The 24,973-nt window shown below is 43.1% G+C and overlaps 1 protein-coding gene across 1 annotated transcript in view; it reads left to right on the forward strand.

Moving 5' to 3' along the window:
* The window catches only part of PDGFD (platelet derived growth factor D), a 183,628-nt gene that overhangs the window by 117,647 nt on the left and 41,008 nt on the right, over positions 1 to 24,973 (forward strand). Inside the window, exon 4 of the mRNA XM_044284926.1 lies at positions 15,827 to 15,886. Coding sequence (XP_044140861.1) covers positions 15,827 to 15,886 — 60 coding nt within the window. The remainder of the gene's footprint in view (positions 1 to 15,826; positions 15,887 to 24,973) is intronic.

Genomic DNA, 24,973 nt, shown 5'->3' on the forward strand with positions numbered 1-24,973 from the left:
GGGCCAGGGATCGAGGGTGGCTAGGTGGGAATTTACGCTTTCTCTCAAATGTTTGTGAGATGGAGAGCTGAACGCTGCCGTGTGACATGGTTGAGACGCTTGGAGACGGAGGTGGTGGTGGTGTTGGTGGTACATCCCCTGTTTGCTGGGCGGCAGGTGCCAACGTTCCTCCAGAGGCAGAAGAAGAGGCCGAGGCGGCAGCAGCAGAAGAGGTAGCAGGGGGAGCCTGAGTGACTTCCTTGGTTTTAAGGTGTTTACTCCACTGCAGTTCATGCTTTGCATGCAGGTGCCTGGTCATGCAGGTTGTGCTCAGGTTCAGAACGTTAATGCCTCGCTTCAGGCTCTGATGGCACAGCGTGCAAACCACTCGGGTCTTGTCGTCAGCACATTGTTTGAAGAAGTGCCATGCCAGGGAACTCCTTGAAGCTGCCTTTGGGGTGCTCGGTCCCAGATGGCGGCGGTCAGTAGCAGGCGGAGTCTCTTGGCGGCGGGTGTTCTGCTTTTGCCCACTGCTCCCTCTTTTGCTACGCTGTTGGCTCGGTCTCACCACTGCCTCTTCCTCCGAACTGTGAAAGTCAGTGGCACGACCTTCATTCCATGTGGGGTCTAGGACCTCATCATCCCCTGCATCGTCTTCCACACAGTCTTGATCCCTGACCTCCTGTTCAGTCTGCACACTGCAGAAAGACGCAGCAGTTGGCACCTGTGTTTCGTCATCATCAGAGACATGCTGAGGTGGTATTCCCATGTCCTCATCATCAGGAAACATAAGTGGTTGTGCGTCAGTGCATTCTATGTCTTTCACCGCTGGGGAAGGGCTAGGTGGATGCCCTTGGGAAACCCTGCCAGCGGAGTCTTCAAACAGCATAAGAGACTGCTGCATAACTTGAGGCTGAGACAGTTTCCCTGGTATGCATGGGGGTGATGTGACAGACTGATGGGGTTGGTTTTCAGGCGCCATCTGTGCGCTTTCTGCAGAAGACTGGGTGGGAGATAATGTGAACGTGCTGGATCCACTGTCGGCCACCCAATTGACTAATGCCTGTACCTGCTCAGGCCTTACCATCCTTAGAACGGCATTGGGCCCCACCATATATCGCTGTAAATTCTGGCGGCTACTGGGACCTGAGGTAGTTGGTACACTAGGACGTGTGGATGTGGCAGAACGGCCACGTCCTCTCCCAGCACCAGAGGGTCCACTAACACCACCACGACCATGTCCATGTCCGCGTCCCTTACTAGATGTTTTCCTCATTGTTATGGTTCACCACAACAACAAAAATATTATTTGGCCCAATGTATTGTATTCAAATTCAGCGGGATATAAATTTGAGGCCTAGTATTTAGGCGCTGGGTGACCGGTATAGATTTACTGACAGAATTAGACTTGGAAATGCACAGTAGCATGTGTGTGAAGTTATTCTGAATGACCATATGTGCACCTTGAATATTATATACCCTTTTAGGGATAGATTTCAAATAGCTCTGATATAGCAGAAACCACTAAATTATGAAATTGCTAAATTGGGAATTGTATTTCAACCCAGAACAAAAAATGTGCTTTGACGGACACTAAATAACTTGCCCATCCACAACAGTACAGCGGTAACGACAGATTTAGCGGGATATAAATTTGAGGCCTAGTATTTAGGCGCTGGGTGACCGGTATGGATTTAGTGACAGAATTAGACTGGGATATGCACAGTAGCCTGTGTGTGTGAAGTTATTCTGAATGACCCTATGTGCACCTTGAATATTATATACCCTTTTAGGGATAGATTTCAAATAGCTCTGATATAGCAGAAACCACTAAATTATGAAATTGCTAAATTGGGAATTGTATTTCAACCCTGAACAAAAAATGTGCTTTGACGGACACTAAATAACTTTCCCAGCCACAACAGGACAGCGGTAACGAGAGATTTAGCGGGATATAAATTTGAGGCCTAGTATTTAGGCGCTGGGTGACCGTTATGGATTTAGTGACAGAATTAGACTGGGATATCCAAAAAATAACCACACTATTGCTGGTTAAATGCACTTGGTGTGACAGCTTGACCAACCACACTACTGAGGGTTAAATGCACTTGGTGACGGGCGCAGCTTGCCCCTGATGTAGTATATGGCCAAAAAATGAACAGACTATTGCTGCTTAAATGCACTTGGTGACGGGCGCAGCTTGCCCCTGATTTAGTATATGGCCAAAAAATTAACAGACTATTGCTGGTTAAATGCACTTGGTGTGACAGCTTCACCCTGATGTAGGCTTTAGCCAAAAAACAACCACACCATTGAGGGTTAAATGCACTTGGTCGCAGCTTGGATGCACTTGGTCGCAGCACCGCACAAGACACAAAATGGCCGCCGATCACCCCAGAAAAAAGTGACTGACAAACAGTCTGGGCAGCCTAAAAACAGTGAGCAATTGAATTTCAGCAGCTCAATGATGCACAGCTGCAGATCGATCGATTAATCAAGTCCTTTGGAGGAGTTAATCTGCCTAATCTCGCCCTACTGTCGCAGCCGCAACCTCTCCCTACGCTAATCAGAGCAGAGTGACGGGCGGCGCTATGTGACTCCAGCTTAAATAGAGGCTGGGTCACATGGTGCTCTGGCCAATCACAGCCATGCCAATAGTAGGCATGGCTGTGACGGCCTCTTGGGGCAAGTAGTATGACGCTTGTTGACTTTCAAAAAGCGCCAAGAAAGCGTCACAAAAGCGCCAAGAAAGCGACGAACACCGAACCCGAACCCGGACTTTTACGAAAATGTCCGGGTTCGGGTCCGTGTCACGGACACCCCAAAATTCGGTACGAACCCGAACTATACAGTTCGAGTTCGCTCATCCCTAGTCAGGAACTAAAAGATTTTTGTTTGAAATATAAGTAAAACAGAAGAACTACTGTATGAACAACAATAGCCCTATATCTCCAGTGAACTAATCTATAAATGATAGCTGTATACAAGGTAGGTGTTATCAGTGATTGACAGAATTCTTTGTGTAAGGCCTCATGCACACGACCGTTGTGTGCATCCGTGGCCGTTGTGCCGTTTTCCGTTTTTTTTCGCGGACTCATTGACTTTTAATGGGTCCGTGGAAAAATCGGAAAATGCACCGTTTTGCAGCCGAGGCCGCGATCCGTGTATCCTGTCTGTCAAAAAAATATGACCTGTCCTATTTTTTTGACGGACAACGGTTCACGGACCCATTCAAGTCAATGGGTCCGTGAAAGAACACGGATGCACACAAGATTGGCATCCGTGTCCGTGATCCGTGGCCGTAGGTTGCTTTCATACAGACGGATCCGAAAATCCGTCTGCATAAAAGCTTTTTCAGATCTAAGTTTTCACTTTGTGAAAACTCATATCCGACAGTATATTCTAACACAGAGGCGTTCCCATGGTGATGGGGACGCTTCTAGTTAGAATACACTACAAACTTTGTACTTACCTGCTTGCTGCTGCGATGTCTGTGACCGGCCGGGAGCTCCTCCTACTGGTAAGTGACAGTTCTTTAGCAATGCGCCGCACAGACCTTTCACTTACCAGTAGGAGGAGCTCCCGGCCGGACACAGACATCGCAGCAGCAAGCAGGTAACTATGAGTCTTCTACTATTGTACTATTGCTAAGTAACCATGGCAACCAGGACTGCAGTAGCGTCCTGGTTGCCATGGTTACCGATCGGAGCCCCAGCGATTAAACTGGGACTCCGATCGGAACTCCGCTGCCACCAATGATGGGGGGGGGGAGATGGGAGGCCGCACACTGCCACCAATGTTGTTACTGCTATAGAGGGAGGGGGGCCGATGGGGGGTGCACACTGTGCCACCAACGATTTATAACAATAGAGGGAGGAAGGGGGGGCCCGATGGGGGGTGCACACTGTGCCACCAACTATTTATTACACTAGATGGAGGAAGGGGGACCCGATGGGGGGGGCACACTGTGCCACCAACGATTTATAACAATAGAGGGAGGAAGGGGGGGGCCCGATGGTGGGCGCACACTGTGCCACCAACGATATTCAAACTGGGGGGGGTCTGCCCCCTGCTGCCTGGCAGCCCTGATCTCTTACAGGGGGATATGATAGTACAATTAACCCCTTCAGGTGCGGCACCTGAGGAGTTAATTGTGCTGATCACGGCCCCTTGTAAGAGATCGGGTGCTGCCAGGCAGCAGGGGGCAGTCTTGTACAAAGTTTGTAGTGTATTCTAACTAGAAGCGTCCCCATCACCATGGGAACGCCTCTGTGTTAGAATATACTGTCGGATCTGAGTTTCACGAAGTAGCTCATATCCGACAGTATATTCTAACATAGAGGCGTTCCCATGGTGATGGGGACGCTTCAAGTTAAAATATACCATCGGATTGGAGAAAACTCCAATCCGATGGTATAAAAGAACTCCAGACTTTACATTGAAAGTCAATGGGGACGGATCCGTTTGAAATGGCACCATATTGTGTCAACATCAAACGGATCCGTCCCCATTGACTTGCATTGTAATTCAGGACGGATCCGTTTGGCTCCGCACGGCCAGGCGGACACCAAAACGACTTTTTTTTCATGTCCGTGGATCCTCCAAAAATCAAGGAAGACCCACGGACGAAAAAACGGTCACGGATCACGGACCTACGGACCCCATTTTTGCGGACCGTGAAAATAAACTGTCGTGTGCATGAGGCCTAAGTGTGTATATAGAGATAGATGTCAGTCACTGATAGCTGTATACAGGGGAGGTGTTATCAGTGATTGATAACATTCTCTGTGTAATTGTATATATAGAGATAGCTGTCAGTCACTAATAGTTGTACACGGGGGATGTGTTATCAGTGACTGATAGAATTCTCTGTGTAATTGTGTATACAGAGAAAGCTGTCAGTCACTGATAATTATACAGGTCCTTCTAAAAAAATTAGCATACTGTGATAAAGTTCATTATTTTCTGTAATGTACTGATAAACATTAGACTTTCATATATTTTAGATTCATTACACACCAACTGAAGTAGTTCAAGCCTTTTATTGTTTTAATATTGATGATTTTGGCATACAGCTCATGAAAACCCAAAATTCCTATCTCTAAAAATTAGCATATCATGAAAAGGTTCTCTAAACGAGCTATTAACCTAATCATCTGAATCAACTAATTAACTCTAAACACCTGCAAAAGATTCCTGAGGCTTTTAAAAACTCCCAGCCTGGTTCATTACTCAAAACCGCAATCATGGGTAAGACTGCCGACCTGACTGCTGTCCAGAAGGCCATCATTGACACCCTCAAGCAAGAGGGTAAGACACAGAAAGACATGTTTGAAGGAATAGGCTGTTCCCAGAGTGCTGTATCAAGGCACCTCAGTGGGAAGTCTGTGGGAAGGAAAAAGTGTGGCAGAAAACGCTGCACAACGAGAAGAGGTGACCGGACCCTGAGGAAGATTGTGGAGAAGGACCGATTCCAGACCTTGGGGGACCTGCGGAAGCAGTGGACTGAGTCTGGAGTAGAAACATCCAGAGCCACCGTGTACAGGCGTGTGCAGGAAATGGGCTACAGGTGCCGCATTCCCCAGGTCAAGCCACTTTTGAACCAGAAACAGCGGCAGAAGCGCCTGACCTGGGCTACAGAGAAGCAGCACTGGACTGTTGCATGTCATTCGGAAATCAAGGTGCCAGAGTCTGGAGAAAGACTGGGGAGAGGGAAATGCCAAAATGCCTGAAGTCCAGTGTCAAGTACCCACAGTCAGTGATGGTCTGGGGTGCCATGTCAGCTGCTGGTGTTGGTCCACTGTGTTTTATCAAGGGCAGGGTCAATGCAGCTAGCTATCAGGAGATTTTGGAGCACTTCATGCTTCCATCTGCTGAAAAGCTTTATGGAGATGAAGATTTCATTTTTCAGCACGACCTGGCACCTGCTCACAGTGGCAAAACCACTGGTAAATGGTTTACTGACCATGGTATTACTGTGCTCAATTGGCCTGCCAACTCTCCTGACCTGAACCCCATAGAGAATCTGTGGGATATTGGGAAGAGAAAGTTGAGAGACGCAAGACCCAACACTCTGGATGAGCTTAAGGCCGCTATCGAAGCATCCTGGGCCTCCATAACACCTCAGCAGTGCCACAGGCTGATTGCCTCCATGCCACGCCGCATTGAAGCAGTCATTTCTGCAAAAGGATTCCCGGCCAAGTATTGAGTGCATAACTGAACATAATTATTTGAAGGTTGACTTTTTTTGTATTAAAAACACTTTTCTTTTATTGGTCGGATAAAATATGCTAATTTTTTGAGATAGGAAATTTGGGTTTTCATGAGCTGTATGCCAAAATCATCAATATTAAAACAATAAAAGGCTTGAACTACTTCAGTTGGTGTGTAATGAATCTAAAATATATGAAAGTCTAATGTTTATCAGTACATTACAGAAAATAATGAACTTTATCACAATATGCTAATTTTTTTAGAAGGACCTGTACAATGGGTGGTATTAAGTTCAGAAAAAGCAGAGATATAAATGTATAAATGACACGTTTTACTGAATGTTTTCATTCAAATCTATATACTGTATCAATCTGCTCAGCTCCTTCTGCTCTATAACATGCTTCCTACAGATTGCATTACATTTTATGGTGGTAGATCCTCTTTAAGAATTCCACACAATATCAGGACATTAGAAAAGGCTTCACAGGCTCAGTGGTTGAAGGCAGAGTGTAGGTGCATGCTGCGCCTCATCCCCTTCTCCTCTCTGCCGGTATACTGTGCTAAAACGCTCTCTAAATTTGTTGCACTGACTGGGCCTTTTTTTCCCTTCGGGCTTGAGCCACAGTGAGTGGTGCTCCTCCAGGGAGAGATACAGGCGAGTAGCGGCTGCTAAGAAGATTTGCACTCCTTGATGCCCTTTACTTTTCTCAATGGCCTTATGTCTGACTGAATTAGCTGCATTCCCCGGTCTGGTGGGATTGCCGTCTTGGTCCTGTTAAAGAGCATTGGCTGGGCTGGAGCTAGGCCAACAACGTGAGAGACAAAAGGCCGTGAAGAAGCGGAATTATAACATCAGGCGTGGTGGCTCCCTTAATTGTATCTTGAAGTGGAGACTATTCGCGCAACTCCCATTTAAGCCCTGATACAGAATCGTTCATTCACTCACAGAGACTGAGAGCAGTATTGTTGGGCTTCAAAAAGGGATACAGAACATTATTTAAGAGATTGGCGCTCTAAGGGTACTTTCACACTTGCGGCAGAGGATTTCGGCAGGCAGTTCCGTTGCCGGAAGTGCCCTCCGGAACCGGCAATACGGACGCAAACTGATGGCATTTGTCAGATGGATCAGGATCCGGATCCGTCTCTCCGGTGTCATCTGGAAAAACGGATCCGGCATTTATTTTTTTAATTTTTTTTTCAGTCTGAGCATGTACACACCGCGATGCCGGATCCATTTTTCCAGAACACTCGGATACAGATACGGTATTAATGCATTTCATTGGGAAAAAATGTCAGATCTGGCATTCCAGCAAGTGTTCCGGAATTTTGGACGAAGATAAAACCGCAGCATTGCTCTCCATTCAAAATGCATTAGGATAAAAATGATCCTAGGACGGAACTCAATGCCGGAAAAGAATACCGCTAGTGTGAAAGTACCCTAAGCAAGGCGAATAACAGCCTCAAACTTGCAATACCTTAAAATGCCTGTATAGTATGTGATGCTGGAGTGCCACTATATGTGGGGAGCTCTGCCTTTTCCCTGCTTTTTCTTTCTGTGAGTGACTTGCACATACTATTAGCAGTGTGTAATAAATTCAATGACTTTTGGAACTCACTGACACAATAGGATATTATAGTCAAGATATCTGGCAGACTCAAAATTTTATAGTCAAGATATCTGGCAGACTCAAAATTTAATTAGTCAATTTGCTTCTGTGGTTTTCACATCTGCTAGTGTGTACTGTGTGACATTTGCTTAACAAGGACACATGCCTCAATGACAGCGCATTGTAGCCTATATTATTCATGCCTATGTCTCCTGTGAACAGCACACCATGTGATAACAGTCACATGCAGGCATGTGCAGAACAATATTCTGCATTACCCCTAAAAGCAGAAGTATGCGGTACGCAAATTAGTATTTTCTGCCATGAAAAACACAAATAACATATTCAGTGTATTTGTTTTGTGATTTCTTTCAGGTGAATATAAGTGAATACCCCAGTGGAAATAAGACATGGAATCCAGTTTGCCTTCCAAAAGAACAAGTGTCTTGTGAGAAAATTTTCTTAGCTGAGTGGTCTTGGGGGTTCTCTTGGGATAGTTATTCTCATTAGGGAAATCAAAAAGTATGCATGAGGAGTATTGTATTCCAGCAAAAAAGCTGGGAAACATGTATCACATTTTAGTGTCATTTAAATGTCCTTCCCAGAAACCCAACACTGCTCTGCCTTTCTTAGAATGGCAGAGCAGCGCTGCCTAGACTACAATACTCCTCATGCTTTTGGTCTACCTAATGAGAGAGATAACACTCTAAAGAGTACCCCAAGCTAAACTGGGTTGAATTTCCCATGAGTGATGGCCTCGCAGTTCGCCCGGCGGATGCTTCGTGGCGAACTTTGCGCGTATTCGCGATTCGCTGAACATGCGAACATATGGCAATGTTCGCATGCTCCATATTATTTTGCATTGCGCCAAACTTTGACCCATGACACATCCATCAGGTGGGACAGGACAGCCAATTGAGACATTTCAGCACATGGACACACCCCCACCCTATAACAGAACCAGATCTGGCAGCCATTATACATTCTGTGTTTTGCCAGTGGAGGGAGAGGTTGCTTTGTGGAGCAGGGACACCAAACGCTAGCTAATAGGGCCACAAAAGTCCTTTTAAGGACTCCAATAGGTGTGCTATCGATAGGTGTGATATACTTATAATATACTTTCTAACATAGAAAGTATATAATAGTGCATTTGTATTGTGCAGCAGTTGTGTGCAGTTCTGCTGCGATACCGCAGCTATATAGAGGGACAAACGCTATTGGAATAACTAATTCCAAATAGTGTGATATACTTGTTGCCCCCCAAAAAAACTTAATGAGGGGTGTGATATACCTAAAATTTACTTTCTAACATAGAAAGTATACAGTTAATTTGTATTGTGCAGCAGTTGTGTGCGGTTTTGCTGCAATACCGCAGGTATATAGAGGGACAAGCGATATTGGGGCAACTATTTTCAATGGGTGTGATATATCTGTTGCCCCAAATAATACTGATTGAGGGGTGCAATATACCTGCTTCCACCTAATATTGATTGAGGCCTGCGATATACCAGCTTCCACAAAATACTAATTGAGGGGTGCGATATACTTGCTTCACTAAGTATTGATTAAGGGGTTCTATATACCTGCTTCCATACTGACTAAAAGGATTGATATACCTGCTTCCACCAAATATTGATTGCGGCTTGCGATACACCTGCTTCCACAAAATACTGATTAAGGGGTACGATATACCTGCTTCGACAAAATACCGATTAGGGGATTGATATACCTGCTTCCACCAAATATTGATTAAGGGGTTCTATATTCTTGCTTCTACAAAATACAGATTGAGGGGTGCAAAATACCTGCTTCCACAAAATACTGATTAAGGGTTTTTTAAATACTTGCTTCCACAAAATACTGATTGAGGGGTGCGAAATACCTGCTTCCACAAAATATTGATTAAGGGGTTCTATATACCTGTTTCAACAAAATACTGATAGAATTGTGCGATATACCTGCTTTTATAAAATATTTATTAAGGGGTTTGATATACCTGCTTCCACAAAATACAGATTGAGGGGTGCGATATACCTGCTTCCACCAAATATTGATTAAGGGGTTCTATATACCTGCTTCCACAAAATACTGATCAAGGGTATTAATATGCCTACGTCCACAAAATACTGATTAATGGAATTGATATACCTGCTTCCACCAAATATTGATTGATGCCTGCGATACACCTGCTTCCACAAAATAATGATCAAAACAGAATTTTTTGAAAAATGTTGCTGAATTAGACATGAAACCAATTTCAAGAATTTTGCTCATCTCTAGGTTGTAACTATAGGGGATGCAGAGACAAAAGTTGCTACCGGGTCTGGGGTCTTCAAGTTATGCCTTTGCTTGAGCATAGCGGCAGCCTCTATTATAGTTAATGATGAAACTGTCTAATCCATAGATTAATTTACATATACATTACATAAATAATCAGTACTCTTATATATTAGATATATTTTATATGGATGCTCTCTCTGCATAGCGCTTGACATATTAGACGGTAGAGAGGGATGCTCAATTACTGACAACAGTCTGATATTTACTGCCATTATTGTTCTTCAGTGAAGAAGACTTTTCTTTGGTGTAGTAAAGTACAACAAATAATGTATAGCACACCCTATGGTTATGCATGGTATTACAAGTAAAATCTCATAACACAGTACTATAGCTACTTTGCTGAATATATTTAGCTTTCTGCACCATCGGCACTTGTTTCCACATGGTAGGTTGATGTTAAGGACAGACCAGCTCTTTACCACACTGCCTCATCACCTTACAAGCTAGAACACAGCTTCACCAGAGCTTCCCTTTAATTGCCTGGTATTATAAGAAAGCATTGAATTCTCTGATTTACACAACAAGATATTTATTGTGACATCTTTTGTACTTAACAAAACACAGAGTATCATTCACTTGACAATAATTGCTTATTTTATAGTGGTTTTCAGACATATTACATCTCCATGGAAAATACTGTGCATGTGCATTATTGAATTTGCATAAAAATGCAATATCATGCGAAATATTTCATATTCTCAACGCGTATGATCACATAAGTCTTCAGCGGTTTTCCATTACTGTTTATTTTCCTCCCAAATGATAAAGCCTGGAGCAAAGATGTTTGTAAAGCAATTGTATGTCATAATTTGTAATTTGGCTACAGAAAATACGGCTTTGTAATATAAATCCAATTTTATAGATATTATTTAGGAATATTCTTAAAATGGTGTTATATAACTATAATAAACATGGAAATTATTCAGAACGTTGCTTTGCCATTTAAGTTTTGAGGGAACTAGCATACATTTGAATTCTCCTCTTATCCGTTACATTGCTGAAATTGAAGAAATTATATTTTCATATGATTTTTATTCTGTAGATGTTTCTGTGCTTGTTAACCACTTGTTGTTAAGATTGTGTTCTGACCATATGATATGCTGTCTATATCTGCAAGGGCATGTGAATAGGATTAAGAAGAGTCCCCCTCTTGACCGAGAGCCACTAACAAGCAGTGGTCTTGCTCTAGAGCAGATTAGATAGATAGATAGATATGAGATAGATAGATAGATAGATAGATAGATAGATATGAGATAGATAGATAGATAGATAGATAGATAGATAATAGATAGATATGTGATAGATAGATATGAGATAGTTAGATAGTAGTGTTGCTCACGAATATTCGAATTGCGAATTTTAATCGCGAATATCGGCACTTCGAGAATTCGCGAATATTTAGAATATCGCAAAATATATTCGTAATTGCGAATATTCGATTTTTGGGAAAATAGAGAAAATAATGCCTGGAGATCATGAATTCGCAAATTCGTGAATTCTCGAATATTTGGCGAATATTCGCCCAAATATTCGCGAAATATCGCGAATTCGAATATTGCCCCTGCCACTCATCACTATTAGATAGATAGATAGATAGAATAAAGATATATACAGGTCCTTCTAAAAAAATTAGCATATTGTGATGAAGTTCATTATTTTCTGTAATGTACTGATAAACATTACACTTTCATATATTTTAGATTCATTACACACCAACTGAAGTAGTTCAAGCCTTTTATTGTTTTAATATTGATGATTTTGGCATACAGCTCATGAAAACCCAAATTTCCTATCTAAAAAAATTAGCATATTTCATCCGACCAATAAAAGAAAAGTGTTTTTAATACAAAAAAAGTCAACCTTCAAATAATTATGTTCAGTTATGCACTCAATACTTGGTCGGGAATCCTTTTGCAGAAATGACTGCTTCAATGCGGCGTGGCATGGAGGCAATCAGCCTGTGGCACTGCTGAGGTGTTATGGAGGCCCAGGATGCTTCGATAGCGGCCTTAAGCTCATCCAGAGTGTTGGGTCTTGCGTCTCTCAACTTTCTCTTCCCAATATCCCACAGATTCTCTATGGGGTTCAGGTCAGGAGAGTTGGCAGGCCAATTGAGCACAGTAATACCATGGTCAGTAAACCATTTACCAGTGGTTTTGGCACTGTGAGCAGGTGCCAGGTCGTGCTGAAAAATGAAATCTTCATCTCCATAAAGCTTTTCAGCAGATGGAAGCATGAAGTGCTCCAAAATCTCCTGATAGCTAGCTGCATTGACCCTGCCCTTGATAAAACACAGTGGACCAACACCAGCAGCTGACATGGCACCCCAGACCATCACTGACTGTGGGTACTTGACACTGGACTTCAGGCATTTTGGCATTTCCCTCTCCCCAGTCTTCCTCCAGACTCTGGCACCTTGATTTCCGAATGACATGCAACAGTCCAGTGCTGCTTCTCTGTAGCCCAGGTCAGGCGCTTCTGCCGCTGTTTCTGGTTCAAAAGTGGCTTGACCTGGGGAATGCGGCACCTGTAGCCCATTTCCTGCACACGCCTGTACACGGTGGCTCTGGATGTTTCTACTCCAGACTCAGTCCACTGCTTCCGCAGGTCCCCCAAGGTCTGGAATCGGTCCTTCTCCACAATCTTCCTCAGGGTCCGGTCACCTCTTCTCGTTGTGCAGCGTTTTCTGCCACACTTTTTCCTTCCCACAGACTTCCCACTGAGGTGCCTTGATACAGCACTCTGGGAACAGCCTATTCGTTCAGAAATTTCTTTCTGTGTCTTACCCTCTTGCTTGAGGGTGTCAATGATGGCCTTCTGGACAGCAGTCAGGTCGGCAGTCTTACCCATGATTGCGGTTTTGAGTAATGAACCAGGCTGGGAGTTTTTAAAAGCCTCAGGAATCTTTTGCAGGTGTTTAGAGTTAATTAGTTGATTCAGATGATTAGGTTAATAGCTCGTTTAGAGAACCTTTTCATGATATGCTAATTTTTTTAGATAGGAATTTGGGGTTTTCCTGAGCTGTATGCCAAAATCATCAATATTAAAACAATAAAAGGCTTGAACTACTTCAGTTGGTGTGTAATGAATCTAAAATATATGAAAGTCTAATGTTTATCAGTACATTACAGAAAATAATGAACTTTATCACAATATGCTAATTTTTTTAGAAGGACCTGTAGATATGAGATAGATAGATAATAGATAGATATGAGATAGATAGACAGATAGATAGTTAGATAGATGATAGATATATAGATAGATAGATAGTCAGTGACTGCTTGAGAAAGGTTCCAGTGTGTGGACCGAAACGTTGCAACTGGTGAATAAATCACACTTTTTTAGCTAAGGAAGCGCCGTGGGTATAGAGTAGGGATCGCTCCATTAGCCGCTTGAGCCCGATTACTACATTTTCTGCTGTGCTGTTTGCACATTTTGGACTTTGTTGTTTATAGACAGATACTGGCAAATGGAAAGAAAACATGAGCACAGCCACTAATCTTTTGCAATCTCTCTGGGACCCTAAGAAAAGGCCTCATTGGGCTGGGCTGAAACGTTGCTGGGGAATAAACCGGGTCCAACACCCTATTCGCTGTTCATTGGAGTGATGCCTCTTTTTTTCTAGATAGATAGAAGATGGGAGATTACTGTTACTGTGAACAGTTAAGCAAGCTGAAGATAAAATGATCTCCAAAAGACATAACATTTTGAGTGACCCATTCCCTTTGCATTTTAAGCAAAACCTTTTTTCTTTTAAAAGGGCCGGAAGTTTGGGCACCCTGCATGGTTAGTACCTACAGCAGAAACACACAGAAAGGGAGCTCATAGAACCAAAGGAATAATACATTTTATTAAAGCATGATTAAAATGACATAAATAGAAAAAGCAAATGAATGTGAAGCCGTTTAAACATGATAAAACAAGAGCGGAGGACAGAAAAAGAAAAGCGCCCCCCCAGGAGGGAAGCACACGGGTCAAAAAATACAATGTATCTATAAAACATGGGAAAATGCTGGGTGCAGTGCCCAACCCATGCATGGGTGCATTTTCCCATGTTTTATAGATACATTGTATTTTTTGACCCGTGTGCTTCCCTCCTGGGGTGGCGATTTTCTTTTTCTGTCCTCCGCTCTTGTTTTATCATGTTTAAACGGCATCACATTTATTTGCTTTTTCTATTTATGTCATTTTAATCATGCTTTAATAAAATGTATTATTCTTTTGGTACTATGAGCTCCTTTTCTGTGTGTTTCTGCTGTTCAACTCGGGAGCTTTTGACGAGCCATACTCTTGGTGTGTCTTTTGCATTGGGTGGGCACTGCCCTTCACCCTTCCCTGGGACACCCTGGGTCATCTTTTTCGTTCTTATGGTTAGTACCTAGTAGAACTCCCTTTGGCAACTATCACAGCTTGAAAACGCTTTTTTTAGCCAGCCAAGAGTTTTTCATTTCTTGTTTGAGAGCTTTTCATCCGCTCTTCCTAGCAGAAGTCTTATAGTTCTGTGAGATTCCTGGGCCGTCTTGCATGCACTGCTCTTTTGAAGTCTATCCACCGATTTTCAATGATGTTCAGATCAGGGCACTGTGAGCGCCATGGAAAACCCTTCAGCCTGTACCTTTTGAGGTAGTCTATTGTGGATTTTGAGGTATCTTTAGGATCATTATCCATGTGTAGAAGACGCCCCCCTATTCCAACTTCAGCTTTTTTACAGTTGCTGTTATGTTTACTTCCAGAATTTGCTGGAATTTCATTGGAAACATTCCTCACTCTACCCGTGAAACATTCCCCATGCCATGACTGCAACACAAACCCAAAAAATGACAGATCCACCCCCATGCTTAATGGTTGGAGAGAGGTTCTTTTCATGAAATTCTATGTCCTTTTTTCTCCAAACATACCTTTGCTCACTGTGGCCGAAGAGTTCTACTTACCTCATCTCTCCACAGGACTTGTTTCCAAAATGCATCAGGCTGATTTAGGCAAACATCTGACACTGAATTTTGTAGTGAGAATGGTGATAGATAGATAGATAGATAGATAGATAGATAGGTAGATAGATATTAGATGAATAGATATGAAATTAGATGGAGATAGATAGATAGATAGATAGATAGATAGATAGATAATGAGAATATATGGATAGATAAATAGATGGATAAATAGATAGATGATAGATAGATATGAGATAGATATGGATGGCAAAGTGTTGCATTATAGCAGTAGTATTTATGCACTATGTGGTGGTATTATGTAAGAAGGTTTATCGCTTTTCACTAGACATTTGTACCGCCCAGACCCTGGGATATAAATCCAGTCCGCTGCCCACTCCGCACTTAGCGCACAGTTACTGGGACACTTGTTGCTGATATTGTGATATTACATGAGGACTATTTCTCTCAGTCTCCTGACACTTTGAGCAGGTCTAGATATATCCATATACCAGACATCCTTTTTTTTTGTTTTGTTTTTCAAACAATGCTCAAAATACAATTATGTGAAAATTGGGTGAAATCACACTAATTTATCTTGCATCTCTCAGTGGAGCCTCATTTTTTTTAGCAATCCTGTATTTTCATGGTCTTTTATAGTAGCCAAGCCTAGATGCCTGAAAGGCTATTCAAATCTAACAGTAGAGATCTTATCCCTTGCCACAGCTTTTGTTTAAATTCTTTTTCCCTTCCTTTCAGAATGATTTTCCGCCTGCAGCCTCGGACACAAACTGGGAATCTGTCACAAGCCCGGTCTCAGTAAGTAATACTGTGCGTCACTGTGTGGAATACAATAAATGCCGGCACTATTAAACAAGCAGCATGTGCCCGGTTGTTATCTCTACTGCCGGGGTAAGGAGACTCGGGCAGGATTTAGGGTTTGATTTGATACAGATTCCATGAAATTAAAATTGGTGACCGGAGAGAATTAAGCAGAATTACTATGCAAAATGTGCTGTTGTTTGGATCATTCCTGTGCTACTTCTTGTGGTGATTCTAGGTTCTTAGTCGCCCCCCGAAATGTGGCAGCATTGTCTATAAAGTTGCGTGACCACTTGTCAGCAGGATCAACCCTATACAAGCAGAAATGATGCCAGATGGAGTTGATCCTGCTGAATAATAGGGTACCAGTCTTGTGAAAATTGAGAAAATAAGACTTTTCTTCTTTATGCAAATGAGGACTGAGGTGCCCCGAGTGGCTAGGCCCCGCCCTTTAGTGCACTGAAGCCCTAATTTGCATAAATTATATAAATCTTTTTATTTTTCCTCAGGCATGCCATAACCAATTTTCACAAGACAGGTATCATTTTAATCAGCACAATCCACAATACCAGGCAATATGCCTAATTTAAGAGGGTTCGTCTTGCTAGAGGGGGGGGGGGGGATTTATCTCTAAAGGGGAAAACATTGCTCATATATGGGGCAGAAAGGGTTAAAAAAAAAGATGCAACACTTACCTCACTGATTTCTTTCCTTCCTGTTTTGACACAAAAGAAATGTAAGAGATCCCGCTCAGCCAGTCACTGGTGACCCACTTTAACCACTAATTGGCTGGGAAGGCATCTCCTGCATTTCCTGTGTCGAGCCAGGGGGGACCTGGTAAGTACCTGACCTGCAGTGGAGTGGGATTTATGAGGTGATGTCTAATGTCAAACCCATTTTTATACATTTCCAGAAATTCTGTCTATTTTACCCTGTAGGGAAGCTTGAAAAGGGCTAAAGAGTTCTTTATATACTGTATATTCAAGGAACTACAGGGATTATTGGTCATTTATGGGACAGAGTTATTTGGGCATCACCCCTAACTTATGGTTGGCAAAGCGATGGCATGGCCATTAAAGAAGCACTCCCACAAACACTTTTATCCTCTGACCTGTTAGAAAGGTACGTGACGTAAACTATAGTGAAGATAATCTTCTTACCAGTGACTGTATTTGTGAGTTATAACCTCCCTCCTGATCCTCAGCTGTGTCATGTGACCAACTCTCTCGTCTCGTCCTGACACATGACAGGAAGTCAGTTATTTTTCTATTCATTCCTATGAGACTGACATTGAGGCTCCCATAGAAATACAAAGAAAACTTGTTTCCTCTCATACATAAGATGCTGTGTTAGGGCTTTTTCACCTGAACGTGCCGTATTTTGCGGTCTGCAAATTGGATATCCGCAAAACACGGATGCTGCCCGTGTGCCTTCCGCAATTTACGGAACAGACAGCCCTTTATAGAAATGCCTATTCTTTTCCTCGAAATGGGCAAGAATAGGACATGATTTATAATTTTTGCGGGGCCACAGGACGGAGAAACAGATGCGGACAGCACATGGAGTGCTGTCCGCATCTTTTGCGCTCCCATTGAAGTGAATGGGTCCGCACATGAGCTGCAAAAAGTGCGGCTCGGATGCGGAATCAAACTACAGTCGTGTGAATCAGCTCTTATTTGGAGAGTTGGTCACATGACACAGCTGAGGATCAGAAGGGAGAGGCTAACTCACAAATCACTGATAAGAAGATTACCTTCACTGCCGTTTACACAATATACCTTTCTAACAGGTCATTTTTGTCGGAGTGCTTCTTTAACAATAGGCAAGTGGCTGCCAATCAAGTTTTAACAGACTAATACCAAGCAGCTGAGACTGACGCAGCTGTGCGGTTTTCGGCCAAATCGTGACCTCATCTCCACCACACGCTGATCACGGTACAGTTTCCCTCAGATGGCGCACATGTGTTCTGATTTGGACTTGACAGGAGCTCATTTTACTTTTTGTATTTGAGGAGCTTTCAGGAGGGCTACTTTTTTCTATCAAGGCCAGGACTTTTTCTAGTGTTACCAGACAAAAGGGTAAACTGTGCAGGTGACCAGGTAAGGTGCAAGTGCAAGATGGCAGGCTCAATTTAAGCGTTCAAAATAAAAATGGAAATGGAGATTATGGGGGAAATTTATCAAAACTGTAGGCAAATACCAGCATAGAAAAAGTGCAACTTTTTGGGCAAGTGGAATGTTTTTTTTTTTTTTTATGTCGCTGGTTCCCATTCTAAACATGTGAAGTTTATCGGAAAGGATTTGGCCTCCCTAGTCCAACCCATTTGTTTTAAAAATAATTGTTTACATTATAGCACTTATAAAATCTACGCAAGAATATACTGTAGCTGGCGGAAGTCTGTGGCACATGGACAGCACAAGATGGGATACATTTCTGAAGATGCCCGCTCCTCTTAAGAAATGTGGCATGTCTTGCATTTTACTAAGGCTGGTACTGTATATAATAACCCAATCTTAAAGGAAATGTGTCACCAACATTTTTATCTGCCAGTTAAATCCATATAGCAACACTTATCCTCTTTTCAATCTCTTTTTATTTTCTGATTACAGATTTGTTTATTCTGTTTCCTGAACATGATTATGGGGGCGGCCATCTTACCTGAGCTGTTCTTAACAGCATTTAGAAAGCATTAAGAAAATTGCTTTACGGCAGCCCCATGGGCCATAGACACAATGGACCCTCTTGGCTTCTATGGCAGAGTTTCTCCTCCTACACAGAGTTCATTGTACAAGGAAAGAATGGATAAGCTTTGACAATCACCTATTGGAGGAACCTGTCTTATCTAGACACAGAGGTGATATCATTACAGGCAGTAAAATGACTGATAAGCAGATAACTGTAGTAAAGTGATCTGTACAGACCAAGAAGTGGCGCCTATTATTAGGCTGAATTTTTTTAAAATAAAATTAAAAATAACATCGTCAAAAATTCTTTAGCCTTTTCCCGACCAGCGCTGTACTAGTAAGGTGCTGGCTGGGTCTTCAAACATGGTGCCCACTCCTGAATGGAGCAGGTGCCATAACCACGGGGTACCTGCTGTTTCATACAGCAGACTCCCACGGCTAATGCCCGCGGCAGTCAGTAAAGCTGGTTGTGGACATTTTACACTTCAGAGCGCGTAAAATACCGGAAGTGTGCGCTTCCAGTAATGCTCCAGCTCCCCGTGTGGCGATCGGAGACAGAACTTGTGTGCAGCAGCCCCTATCATAGTGAATGACAGGAGGCTGCTGCTTAGTATTTTCTATGGAGTCCTGGCCTGTAGCAGGGCTCCATAGGAAACTAGTACTTTGTTCATAGACTTCAATGCTAGTGCATTGGAGTCTATGAGAATAGCAATCTAATGATTGCTTGTTATAGTTCCCTATGGGAGCTATAAAAAAGTGTAAAAAATAAATAAATAAAGTTTTTAAAAATAAAGAAAACATAAAAATTCTAATCACCCTGCTTTCCCCAAAATAAAAACAAACAAAAAAAAAAAATACGCATTATGGGTATCGCAGAAAATTCTCATACTATAAAAATATCTTCCCCATACGGCAAACATCGAAACGGAAAAAAAAACCTTCAAAATGGCCAACTTGCCGTTTTTGGTCACTTCATTTGCCACAAAAAATTAAATAAACGTGATCAAAAAGTCATACACACCCCAGAAAAAATGAGCCTCCACATAGCTCCATACACATAATTACATAACAGTTTATAGGGGTCAAAATATGGCGATGAAAAAATAAAACTGACGTTTTTTCTTATATTCAATATCCAAACGCAAGAAAAACGATACATATAAGGTATCGCCGGATTCATACTGACCTTTAGAATTAAGAAAACTGGTCAGTTTTATTGCACATCGAACATCGTAAATAAATGTAAAAAAATTTAAAAATTTAAAAAATTAAAACTGTAGCGGAATTTCTTCTTTTTCAATTTCACCCATTTGGAATTTTCTTTTCCTGCTTCCCACTATATCATATGCAATATTAATTGTTCGCATTGGAAAGTACAACTTGTCCCGCAAAACACAACCTCCATATGACTATGTGAATGGAAAAATGAAAAAGTTTTGGCTCTGGGAAGGCAGGGAGAGCAAAATGAAAACGTAAAAACGCAAAAACCTCCGGGGTAGAAGGGGTTAAGAAAACGTTAAACAGAAAAACATGATAAAAAAAAAAAATTGGTCATTTTCTGATGACACATTTCCTTTAATAAACTCTTCCCCTATGGATTTTAACACCAGAAATAAGAGAAGATGAGGGGGAGGGCCTGGTCAACTATGAAGCTGAACTTCAGGGTTCAAGGGTGGTGGGAGGCACTATGTAAACCCTGCCTTGGAATTAGAAGCGTTTGTCCTTCCTATATCTAGAAGATGTACTATTAGGAGATACCTAACATCTCTCATATCTTATAAGTTATTATTTAGTATGTAATTCGTATATTCATTATATTGTCGTGGACCAATTGACTAGATTTCTACCATTTAGAACCAACCCAAGGGCTAATTGCTCCCAGTTTATTACATGCGTGGGTTGTACAGTTAAACTGAGATTAATGACTCCCCATATCCTATCACCTAATTAGTGAAAGTTGCCATTACTTAGAGTTTAGATGAATGTGATGATAGGAAAAGAACCGCACACGCCGATATCACTTCATATTTCTGGCTTTATGTAAGAAAACTTTGCATCCAATTAGTCCTGCCTATCTAGAACCGTACACTTTTTGCTCCAAGTACAAAGTCAAGGTATAGTACAGGAGAAGCGCATGACGATTACACTAAAGGTTTATTTGCCCTGAAATGTCAGTTGCCTAAAATGACGGCAGCTGTAAAAAAATTCATGATGCCGTGTTCATTTCATGTATAAACTAGGCCGTAGTGACCGGCCAGAGCTCTCACCGCATTCTCTTGGACTGAGGTTTTACGCTGTTTTTAGAGTATTGTTCAGTGTGTAATTGTGCTGTATAGCCATAGATGCTGGCACCGACCGTATCCGTCATTTGCTGTCTATGTCATTTTGAGCCAAAATGGATTAAAGGGATTGTCCACAGCTACAAGCTCCAAAAATAGCATTAAAAAAAATCATTACTTTCTAACAAATTGTTTGTTTTTTGTTTTTTTGTGATGACACTAAATCTGCTCTCTGGGCCAGTGTTCATCGGGACGTTTGAAGCCTATTACTTTAAAGTGAATGTTCAACTTTAAACACCATTTTATTTTTTGTTTTTAATAAAGTTGGAAGATCTTTGCTAATGTCTTTACCCCTTAGGGACCGTCAATACACATTTTTACAGCAGGCAATTTAGGCTAGGCCACTGTTTGTTTGTTTGTAACAATGGTCTAGTCTAAGCCCTGCTTGGTTGTAATTACAGCCAAACTCATTATCTATTGGCTTGGATGAGAGGAGTCTTCGATCAAGGCATTTAATCCCTTAGATCAGTGTTTCCCAACCAGAGTGCCTCCAGCTGTTGCAAAACTACAACTCCCAGCATGCCCAGACAGCCTTTGGCTGTGCGGGCATGCTGGGAATTGTAGTTTTGCAACAGCTGGAGGCACACTGGTTGGGAAACACTGCCTTAGATATCAAGGTGATTAACAACTAAGAAAGCTCCTGCCGTTAACCCATTGGTGCCCCTGTCATGCGGTTGTGAGGTTGTGCCATTGGGTTTCCATGGGAGCTGTGACCTATGTATGCCATCTTTGTACTTCTAAATGGATGCCTGACAGACAAAACACACCACCCTTCATAGCTAGCGCTGTGCATTATGTAAGACAGGCATCCTCAAACTGCGGCCCTCCAGCTGTTGCAAAACTACAACTCCCAGCATGCCCGAACAGCCTACAGGTATCCGCCTACAGCAGGGCATTGTGGGAGTTGTAGTTTTACAACATCTGGAGGGCCGCAGTTTGAGGATGCCTGATGTAAGAGATCAATGTTCAAGTCCCCTTGTGGGGCTAACACATTTCATCAGTACAAGCTCTGAGTTATCTAGACCGGCCTCTGCTATCTTGGTCCTGATGACCTGGACTGCCGTAGCAGGCATTTCATTTATGATGAGGCGCCGGCTCTCCCTTTTTGCAAACCTGGGGAGGGCAGCTTAACAATGCCAGTTGCAGCTAAAAAAATTCACAATGGCATTTAAAAAGTGACAAAACCCAGTTATGGGACTTTTTTAGCACCAGAAAATTGGCATAGAGGACATGATAAATTCCCCCCAATGTGTTTATTTTGTGTAGTGAACCCTCTAATAACAAATAAATTAATAAAAACTAAATGTTGGCAGAATCACTGTTGTTTGTTTATCCTTAAAGGGGTTATCCAATTTCACAAACGGCCCCCCATGTTCTGGGCCCCTCACTTACCCCACTGCCGGCACCGCACCTGGTCCCCGCACCGCTGCTTCTCCCTGTACACAGATGAAAACATCCGGTGTTGGGGGAAGCAGCCAATGGCAGGCGGGTTCGAGCCTCCCTAGCATTGTGGGTGACCCTAGGGAGACTCGTCCCCGCCTGCCATTGGCTGCTCCCCCCGACACCAGATGTTTTTATTCGTGTACAGGGAGAAGCAGCTGTGGCGGTGCGGGGACCAGTAGTGGCGCAGGGAGCGGGGTAAGTATATTATCTGTGAGGAGCCCAGCACATGGGAGGGGGGGGCTGTTTGGGAAATTAAATAACCCCTTTAAGAAATATATAAAAAGCTAACCTCCTCACAAAGCTGTGACTTCTAGATGAGTTGTGCCAAATGACAAACTCAGCTGATAATGTTCTGACTATATGCAGTCAATTTCCCTCTCCTGTGATGCCTTATCCCTCCCGCTAAACAAATTCCAATTGGTCAATAGACCCAAACTTTAGATTCTGTACTAGGTTGGGGAAAAGCTGCTCTGGGGATTTAACGCTGCTATAATATGTTGTATCGCTTCTTCTGAACCAGATATGAGAGTATATAGTATCAGGGTGAGCAATTACCTAATTAATACCTATTACCTAATACCAAAGAGTAAGGCAGTAAATTGGAACCATAAAAAATTGTGTACATACATGTAAGAAGTTGAGTAACTTTGTAAATGTTACTTCTGCTAAAACCGAGTTACAGTCTGTGTTATACTTCAGAGCTGTATTCACAATTCTGTAGGCTTTAGAGCAGAAATTTCACAGTGGTCCCTGCTGGCTCGGTGTTGTATTTTCGCCAGGTACTATACAATAATCTGATGTAAGAAAAAATAAACTGTCCCAACTACCATCTCATATGGCTTGTTTTACATTTAGTTGAACTATGTTTTTATAAATCACTGCGAAAGGTGCACCACAATGATATGCAACTGACAACACTGGCTAATCCCTCAGGCTGATGTTAAGAACTGAGACTTTAGCCAATGTATTCCTGTTAGGAACACATCGTAGCCCTTTTGCACCACCCTCATATTTTGTATTTTTGTATTTTTATATTTGCATCCACACATTATCCCATCTTGTGTAGGATGCCTTTGTGGTGCATGTGGTCCGCTGCCGGCATCCTCCTTTGTATGCATTTTTGCTGTGGATTGGCGTTAACAATGGATCACGTGCGAAGGAATTGCACCGCCGGTTATAAACACGCCACAGTGTTTGGGGTTTTTGAGCATTTCCTCCCATTTAGGCCACTTTATTTCAGTTATTTTTCTTAAACTATGTTTGGCATAGACATCGGGAAAGCTCCCGGTTTATAGTCACATACTGTAAGTTGTCTGGAGGCCTGGTATTTGATGGGTTGTATCCAGTGGCGTGCCCAGGGTGTTTGGCACCCGGGGCGGGTCATTTCTCTGCCCCCCCCCACACTTGACCACATACCTCTTACATCCAGGGACATCTCTCTTTCCACTTTTCCTCCGTTAGGCCACCATGACAAATTCTTTCATCCACATCTCATCTCTACAGAGTTTGTAACATAGACACGTTAGATTTCTCAGTTTTTCCATCAACCTCCCCATCCTGGTGTCCCCACAGTGTGATCCTGCTGCCACCCCCAATACCTGTGCCCGTTGTGCCCCCCAATGCCCCAGGTACTATACTGCTGAAAAAATAGTGACCCTAATAGACATAATTTGAGTCCTTTATCAAACTGGTGTAAAGTAGAACTGGATTTCCAAAAGAGCTGTGAAAAATGAAAGGTGAAATCTGATTGGTTGCTAGGGGCAACTAAGCCAGTTCTACTTTACACCAGTTTGATAAATGACCCCAAGTGTCCCTATAGTGTCTACAGCAGCTATAATGTCCCCTAGAGTCCCCCCAGTAATAATAACACCCAATACTGTGCTCCAGGCAATAATCCCTGTATAGTGTCCCCAGAAATAATAGACTGGCCTCTACAGTGTCTCCCCAATAGAAAGGCCCCCATGCTGCCCCCCACACTGCTCCCCACACTGTAGTGTCGCCCACACTGCCCCCCACACTGTAGTGCCCCCCACACTGTAGTGTCGCCCACACTGCCCCCCACACTGTAGTGTCGCCCACACTGCCCCCCACACTGTAGTGTCGCCCACACTGCCCCCCACACTGTAGTGTCCCCCACACTGCCCCCCACACTGTAGTGTCCCCCACACTGCCCCCATACATTAGTGTCCCCCACACAGTAATTTCCCCCACATTGCCCCCACACAGTAGTGCCCTCCACACAGTAGTGCCCCCACGCTGCCCCCAACACAGTAGTGTCCCCCACGCTGCCCCCAACACAGTACTGTCCCCCACACAGTAGTGTCCCCCACACTTCCCCCATACAGTAGTTTCTCCCACACAGTAATTTCCCCCACTCTGCCTCCCACACAGTAGTCCCCCCACGCTGCCCCCCACACAGTAGTGTCCCCCCACACTGCCCCCCACACAGTAGTGTTCCCCACACAGTAGTGTCCCCCACGCTGCCCCCACACAGTAGTGTCCCCCACACTGTAGTGTCCCCCACGCTGCCCCCCACACAGTAGTGTCCCCCATGCTGCCCCCCACACAGTAGTGTCCCCTACGCTGCCCCCACACAGTAGTGTCCCCCACGCTGCCCC

This window comes from Bufo gargarizans, chromosome 3 (genome assembly GCF_014858855.1).
Source record: "Bufo gargarizans isolate SCDJY-AF-19 chromosome 3, ASM1485885v1, whole genome shotgun sequence".
NCBI classification, from domain to species: Eukaryota; Metazoa; Chordata; class Amphibia; order Anura; family Bufonidae; genus Bufo; species Bufo gargarizans.